At 36.9% G+C, this 8,405-nt stretch overlaps 1 protein-coding gene across 2 annotated transcripts; it reads left to right on the top strand.

Annotated features, from left to right (window-relative positions):
* Window positions 1-2,983: 2,983 nt before the first annotated feature.
* LOC122021504 (E3 ubiquitin-protein ligase RNF6-like) lies at window positions 2,984-7,114 on the top strand. 2 transcript variants are annotated; one of them, XM_042579626.1, is made up of 5 exons: window positions 2,984-3,274; window positions 3,810-3,902; window positions 5,088-5,820; window positions 5,946-6,055; window positions 6,928-7,114. In XM_042579626.1, the coding sequence occupies exons 2-5, from the start codon at window positions 3,855-3,857 to the stop codon at window positions 6,952-6,954; spliced, it is 918 nt and encodes a 305-aa protein (XP_042435560.1). In that variant the 5' UTR covers window positions 2,984-3,274; window positions 3,810-3,854; the 3' UTR covers window positions 6,955-7,114. The 2 variants fall into 2 exon arrangements, with proteins under 2 accessions (XP_042435560.1, XP_042435561.1); XM_042579627.1 differs by having other exon boundaries at window positions 3,802-3,902.
* The last annotated feature ends 1,291 nt before the right edge of the window (window positions 7,115-8,405 follow it).

Below are 8,405 nucleotides of genomic sequence, written 5' to 3'. Positions count from 1 at the left end.
CACACTCGACCTGATATAGCATTTCCAGTAAGTGTAGTTAGCCAATTCATGCACTCGCCTGGGTCTGAACATTTCGACGTTGTGTATCGGATCCTAAGGTATCTGAAGAGAACAATCGATAAAGGCCTTCTATTTAAAACCCGGGGGCATCTACAAGTTGAAGCTTACACTGACACAGACTGGGCAGGAAGTCTAACTGATAGAAGGTCTACTTCAGGATATTGCTCATTTGTGGGTGGTAATTTGGTCACTTGGCATAGCAAGAAACAAAATGTGGTAGCTCGAAGCAGCGCATAGGTTGAGTTTAGAGCTTTAGCTCATGGGATATGTGAAGTTTTGTGGATCAAGAGACTATTATTGGAATTGAAGATATCAGAGTCGGCACCAATAAAGATGCACTGTGACAACAGAACAGCAATTTCAATTGCACACAATCCAGTACTTCATGATCGCACAAAGCATGGGGAAGTCGACAAGCACTTCATCAAAGAAAAAAATAGACAATCATGTGATTAGTGTGGACTATATCCCTACCATTGAACAGGTAGCTAATCTACTTACAAAGGAGCTACACAAGAGACAGTTTGAATGTTTAGTAAGCAAGCTGAGTATGGAAGATATCTTTAAACCAGCTTGAGGGGGAGTGTCGAGAATATAGATTATTTAGGAAAGCTCTGAGGTGTAAATTATGCCAGCCAGCTGTCTTGATTATTCTTAGCAAATTTTGGTTATTCTTAGCAAGTTTTAATTATTCTTAATTGATTGTCTAAATCAGTGATTATGCTGTAAATTATTGAGCTGTAATTATACTGTAAATTATTATAAATACAATCTCAATAGAAGAGATAATTATTCCCTCAAGTCATCTCTTTCAAGTATTCCAATACTCTGCCACATACAAAATGTGAAACCTTTCTCTACCCAATGAAAGCCCGTCATACATCTTTCACCCGACGCTCCCTGACATTCTACATTCTCTTATGTCGTATGATTGCGAAGGTTACAAGAGACAGTATAAAAAAAGGAGGTCCTCTCCATTGGCTAGATACGCTCCAGACAACAATCTTATTTACGCGCACGCATTTATTATTCTTCATATTTTTTCCTATCAACCTATCTTTTGACTTGAGCATTGGAGGACTTGGATCAGGGACCTCTTCTCTGATTCTCGCTATAACGCTTCTGAGTGTTTAGTCTGTGGTGTTTGTAGGGTCGTGGGTACCATCAGTAATCCTCTCCCCTAGGTTCCAGATTCCTCTCTTCGTCAATATTCTTGTCATCGTCACCGGTACCACCATCTGACTAGGTTTCTTGACGGGATCAACGAATATTATTTATAAATATTATTCACAAATAGTTTATAAATTACTATTCATGAATATAATTCATAAATTTTATTCAAAAATATTATTTATGAATATTATTCATAATGTATTTATAATATTTATAAATATTAAAGATTTAAACATGTATTTAAGCCGTTCGTTTAATTTAATTTAATGAATTATTTACATTTATTTATTTAATTTAATAAGTTATTCAAATTTATTTATTTAATTGAGTCATTGACTATTGACTTAGTATATAGTGAATTAACGTCAATAAACTCCTAATGTCAAACTTGCTTAAAAGCATTTCATTTATATTTATAATCCTAAGTTAGTCCAAATATAAAAACCTAACCTGGAATGCTCACAAATTTACCAAAATCATGAATGCATGAATAAGACACGGAGTTAAAAGGTGGCACTCAAGAACCGGAAGAGAAGGCAGGAATGCAGGGGAGGGGAGGGGAGGGGGTGCAAGGGTTTTGCTACCTAACACACATGCAACTTGTTTAATTTCGTGTCGTGTCGTGTCATATCGTGTCAGACCTGATTCAAGTTCATGTCATGTTGGATTCATGCCATACGATTGAGTTGTATCCAGCTCAATTAGTATGTTCTGTATCGAGCTTGGAGGTGAGTCTATCTGGTTGGAGTCGAATAATATAAAAATATTAACATGTAAATTTAAATTTAAAGAATATATGTGATATTCGAATTGGATTTAATCTTAAAAAATATTAACATGTAAATTTTTTTTCAATCGATTTAAAAAGTTCATGAACAAACTCGATTTGGTTGCACCACTAATCTAGCCTAGGTTGGTGTCACACGATACAGACCTATGATCAAGTTGTTGTGACTGAACTGACGTCCGGGTTGAACCACTCTGCGTGGTCCAATCAGCAGACAAAACCTAAGCCAAACATGACCCAGAACCACGGTTCAATTTTTATGATATTTCTAGAAAAAAAAAATTGAAAGCACTGGTTTTATTTAAATAGCCAAAAACATTAACGCATCATCATGAATTAATAATATATAGAACTAGCAGTATAATGATAATGATAATGCTAATGCTAATGCTAAATCTTGGTTCGATTTTTTTCACAAGAAATATCAAATATCTATGGTGTGTTCGAATTATTCGTGATATTATATTGATCATCCACCCTGATATATTTGTATTTATCGGATTTACATGGTAGTTTACTTTTAGGGCCGGATCGTCCATCTCCAATTTTAATAAGATAGCAAGAGTTAATAAAAAAAGATTTCAAATTATTTGAAAAAGGTAAAAAATATATAAAATTTATCTAAAGAGCATCTTTATCTTGATACATATGGCGATTCATATCCTAAAAATACCAAATTCTAAAACTTATCATTGAACAATTCAAGTACAAAATAATACGATTTAGTAAATAATACACGACGAAAAAGTCAAAAATCCGATAGAATTTTTCCTCGAATAACTCAATCACATACATGGCAATTGACATATTATTATTAGTCACAAAAGCCCTCGAACAATGTATTTTAACAATCTTTTGCGCAATTGATTGATTAAATTTAGATATAAGAAATTGATGGTGGTGTATTTCGGCTCGAAAATGTTAGATGATAATATGAAATTTTATTGTAGTGATTAGAAAGAAAGAGAAAGTGTGAGGGGTGATTTGGATAAATGACAAGGGTTTACCGTTTGTTAAGCCCGTCTTCTTCGCCTGCTTAGTTTTTGTACGCACTTCACGTTCACTCAGCGCACAAACTCTCGGTTCCAATTCCCGCTCTCCTTTTCTCGCCAAATCTTCGCTTTCTCACCGGCGTAGGGTTCGGATTCGGCCATGCATCGCTCTCCTGTGGGCGCTCGATGATCTCGTTTCTTCTGCACTTGCCTATCTGTTCGGGGTTGGGCGCTACTCGTCCGGACGAAGACGAGGGCTCAGGTTCTGTGGATTCCTTTCCTGTCATTCTACATTTCTATAGCGCTTCCTGATTGCCTCTGTGATGGGTTGAGTCGGTATTTTAGGGGTTGCTTCTTTTATTTCCCGATTCAAGGTTCCGCTTTGTGATAGGTAGTGGGAAAAAAAAATGAAAGATTTGTAATTTCCGAATTGTTGGGTTGTTTATCATTTAGTTCCATTGTTCGAGTTGATTCATGGGCAAGTCAAGGCTTCTTCCTTCCAGATTGGGGGCCGCTTTGTCATTCGTGAATTGTGCTTTTGCTTTCACTCGGATTTAAGAGACTTTTCCCTTTGTTTCCTTGTAAAAAGTTCCCAATTTTCTACTACTTTTTTTTTCCCTTCCCTATTGAAAGTTGAGTTTGAGACAAAGTTGAGGTGAATAGCTCCAAATTAAAAATTTATTGCGTGTTACAGGATTTTCTTTCTCTTGATTTTTGCCTTTTCTTTAAAAAAAGTTCGGGATAGATTCAAGTGATCAACATGCTGAAGTGCCCAATTTCTTTTGCAAGACTTGCAGTCCAATCTGCGTAGTGTCCACTGACGAAAGGAAGGACTCGTAGATATGGGTTGTGTCTGTTGCTGTTTGCGCTTTCTGTTCTTTCATAATAAGGTATGTTTCTTGCAATATTGTTTTGGTTCATCTGATGAGTAATTCTAGTTGATAAATTTTGGATAACGATGCTCTTGCAATGCTGTTTGCGCTTTCTGTACTGGTTGATTCTTGTAAAAAAAACTTCCTTATATAGACAACTCTCTAAGCCAGAATTATTAGGAAACGACAATTTTGTAATGAATTAACTCCCTTAAGAGAATATAATGGATATAAGTTTATTTGCGCATAGAAGTTTAAGTTATATGGTTCTTCACAATTACTTCTTTTTAAATTTTTCTCTGAAATGCAGCTGTCCTATTTCTTCAATGATTGTAGTTGTCCTAATCTTGCTTTGTAACCGTGACATATATTGTAATAAGAGAATCCTACTGGAATCTCTTTTTTCATCTCAGCAAAAAATATAATTTGCATACTAATTTAATCATATGAAAGCTTTTTCCATGCTTCAAAAGTATCTAATCTGTAAACGCATAAGCTCAGGTAGTCTTTAATATTGACTATTTCGGTCAATTAGTTCCTGGAGTACTAACAAAAAGCAATTTGAAGATTTCAACAATTTAGTACCTTTGATATATACTAGATGTTGGAAACCAAGATTATGTACATAAGATCCTATAACGTCAATAAGGATTTCTGCATGCTTTTCTTTTGTTTTTTTAAGCTGTAAACAATAAATATAGCTCTTTTCTAAGTTAATCACATATGTCACTCTTCATCATGCATTGTGTCACATTAAGCTACTAGTTTTGAACTAATTTTATATGTTAAGCATATCACCTATAGATGATTTTAGGAAAGAAGCACATCCAATCAAAAGCTGATTTTAAGATACATCTAAACAGTATTTAACAGAATGGTAACTGCTTTCACCAGTCATCACACAGTTTATCCAACCATAGCTAACATTAGATTGGCTTTTACAAATGAACTTATTCCGTAACCGTTTTATTTTCCTTTCTGGATCAGAGATATTTCTACAAGAACAATTGTGTTCTCAATTTCACTATTTATAACCTTTTTTCCACTTCCTATCACTAACTGGTATGTGGGTTCTCAAGCTAATAAGTAAGCAACCAAGGTCTGACAAGTGTGATAAACTGTTGAACATGTATGAATTCAATTGTAAGATTGTATTATTAAGTACTAACCTATTTTGATTATGCATTACGGTTCATTGTTCAGAAGGAAAAAACTATTGTTCCCAATTCCTCGGAACAAGTCAATGCTGCACATAATACAGCCAATTCTTTGTCAAACAATGTTCCTAGTGGATGCCAGCCACAGAGACAGAATGTTGACTCTCAGTCGGAACAAGCCAAAGGTCCTGCTGTTCCTTCAGATGAGCAGGAGAGAGCTGCCGTTCCTCTGTCAAACAATGAGCCCAGAGGCTTCGAACAGGAGAGACGAAATGATGGCCTTGTGTTAGGGAATGCAGAAGCTGTTTACTCTCAGTCGGAACATGCCAACGATCCTGCTGTTCCTTCAGATGAGCAGGGGGGAGCTGCTGTTCCTCTGTCAAACAATGAGCCCAGGGGCTTCGAACAGGAGAGACAAAATGATGGCCTTGTGTTAGGGCATGCAGAAACTGTTAGCTCTCAGTCGGAACATGCCAACGATCCTGCTGTTCCTTCAGATGAGCAGGGGAGAGCTGCTGTTCCTCTGTCAAACAATGAGCCCAGGGGCTTCGAACAGGAGAGACAAAATGATGGCCTTGTGTTAGGGAATGCAGAAACTCTAGCAGGTCCCCAAAATTCTATATTAGACAGATGTGGAAACGGATCTGCTGATGGAGAAGGGTTGAAATCTTGCCTTTCTTGGAATTTGAAGGATCAGCTGTCATTAGAAACTACTGCTATAGGAACAAATCTTTATCCAGCATCTCAAGAAGAAGACGTGTGCCCAATTTGCCTTGAGGGTAAGTTAATTACGCTATATAATTTGATTTGATATGCAAATTTTCATGGTTATTTGGTTTGGTATGTCTCAGACTGCATTAACCTCCTTGAACTGTTAAATAAATTCACTTGTATTTGTTTACAGATTACACAACTGAAAATCCAAAAAGTACTTTGCAATGTAACCATGAGTTCCACCTTGGCTGTATATACGAATGGATGGAGCGAAGTTGTGCCTGCCCTTTCTGTAGCAAGGTATAACTATTCCTTTTAGAGCGAAAAAAAATAATCTTTTATTAGAATCCCTATCTGTATGTATCAAAAGCTAAGCTTTTTTTAGGGAACACAAAAATATACATGATGGTATTTTTTGCTATGCTACTCAATAATTACGGGATATCGGCTTGCAATTAACCCTTTTCAGGGAGCTGGCTATGCAATTTACATTACCTTATAAAGTAAAACATAATAGAAGTATGGAAAAGAGAGTATCCAGGAGATGGATATTATATCAACTGGCTGTTACCTTGTCCTTGGATTAGATTCTTCATGTTAGAGGAGTAGAGGACCAAGGAAGTGCGAAACTTCTTCCATTAAGTATCATAAATGAGGCCTCCATAAAAATGCTGAGTACTAAAAATCTCCCATCTAATTATCTTAGACATTATGAGTTGGAATGGACATCCCATTTGGGCTTTTACATATGAAATCCAGTTGCATACACCTTGTAATGTAGAGTTTCATTACTACCTTTTGTTCTACCGAGTAAGATTCTCCTGTGCATAGCTACCAAGGATGCCAGAGTGTCTTAGGTTGGCATGCGGTATTGGAATGACCCTTCCCTTTTGGGCTTCCATATTTTTTATGGGAAGGTTAATTGCTTCAAAATAGGTATGTATGTTGATTTGCCACATTGGTTGAACAATTTATTCAGATTCTTAAAGATTCTGGGACAATTTCAGATTTTATGATTGAATCACAAGTGAAGAATCAGTAAAGGTCAAAGACATTATATATGACAATAAGTTAAAGATTGAAAAAGTTATTCTGAAATGATCATCACTTTATATACATAACGCTCCAATTTACCTGCTATCCTGCTAATTATCTTTTTGTTCCTCTTCCAGATAATGCTATTTGATGAAGATGCATGAACTTGCCTGGCATTCTTTCTAGTGGTTACCTCCCTCAACATTTGCTAATTCTACTGTGAATGGAAGCACTTTACTCATTGTTTCGATTTTTTTCATCGCCACACTGTTCTGAATTATTTAGTTGAGAATTTTTTGGTTACTTGCCCATAGTGCATTATATAAAAGCAAAAAACTATCATAGGCAGTTCTGGCATTGCCTTCAATTTTTAGTTCTTTACCATATTTTGTTTGTCTTTCTGTTGGTCTTTCTACAGCCAACTTTAATTGCTTTATCTTGAAGTATTGGAAGTAACATAAGCATTGATTCATCTGGAAAAGCAAGTCTCGCACCCAAGTTACCATCAAGAATACACACATTACAAGCCAGCCGTCACAACTAGATTTCTCTAACACAGATGCGAAAGAGATATCCTTAAGAACTAAACCGTCGGGTATTAGGTGCAGCTGCTTCAAATGCTCTCAGGAACTCTTTAGGTGGTTGACCTCCATTGGCCTCGTATTTATCTGATGGTAAATAAGTTAGGAATGTGTTCTACATATGAAATATTTATTTTGCTGAAGAGTATTTCTCATACTACAAAATGTGGGACTGCTATGATGTTTGAAGAGTCCTTTCCAAGTTCTTCCCGCACTTTGTCCACCCCTTTATTCTCATCTTTGAACCTTTCGTCTGCTCCTTGTTTCGCAACCTTGTGGCTCCATTCATAGAAGTTATCATGCATCATCTCTCTTGCTCACTCATTAGACATGTCAAGTCAACTATGCAAGCTAGAGAAGCCAGTAAGTGGAGTACTCGTTTGAGGATGAACTTGCTGCTGGGTTATAGACTTATTGAAGAGAGATAAATCATGATATTAAACGGCTCCCAATACAAAGGTGATAATGTCCATCCTATGAGCACCTCCACTGTCTGTCCCAAGACTTTATGGAAGGGAGATAAATTATGATACTAAATGGCTCCTAGGTGGGAGGATATTTTTTTTTTATTTTTGAAGAAATGAACCTCAAGGATCAAATCTTAATACAAATTTATCATACGAGTGTCAATTCAGTTATGCTGGGGGCGAATAATGGGAAATTCGGCTCAGAACATTCGGTTGTATAGTTAATACTAGCAGCAAACACTACTTTCCTGATCTTGTTTTGCTCCTAAGTAGCTCCCGGGGTTATGGTACAGCGGTAGGACATTCAGGTTGTCACCCAAGCACTTACGGTTCGAGCCCCAGCTATGGCGAATTTATAGGAATTTTTCCTCCAAATGGGGCACGCAACTAAAGGATGTTGGGCTCCTGGGCTGCCCGCTGCAAGCGCTTCCCGATTTATCCTGGTGGCCGGTGGAAAACTTTCGTGGGGTCGGGCCGATCACCCCAGGCTCAACGTTACCCAGATTGGTTAATCATTTTTTTTTTTTGCTCCTAAGTGGCTTCCCCGCGCAGGGAAGAATGCCAGAA

This window comes from Zingiber officinale, chromosome 9A (assembly GCF_018446385.1).
Source record: "Zingiber officinale cultivar Zhangliang chromosome 9A, Zo_v1.1, whole genome shotgun sequence".
In the NCBI taxonomy this organism is placed as follows: domain Eukaryota; kingdom Viridiplantae; phylum Streptophyta; class Magnoliopsida; order Zingiberales; family Zingiberaceae; genus Zingiber; species Zingiber officinale.
The sequence above is the reverse complement of the archived record's forward strand: the minus strand, read 5'-3'. Positions and strand labels throughout refer to the sequence as shown.

Coding starts and splice junctions, on each gene's coding strand:
- LOC122021504 (XM_042579626.1), top strand. CDS start 3,855: ATGGGTTGTGTCTGTTGCTGTTTGCGCTTTCTGTTCTTTCATAATAAG. Junction 5,821..5,945: donor GTGCCCAATTTGCCTTGAGG/GTAAGTTAATTA, acceptor ATTTGTTTACAG/ATTACACAACTGAAAATCCA. Junction 6,056..6,927: donor CCTGCCCTTTCTGTAGCAAG/GTATAACTATTC, acceptor TTCCTCTTCCAG/ATAATGCTATTTGATGAAGA.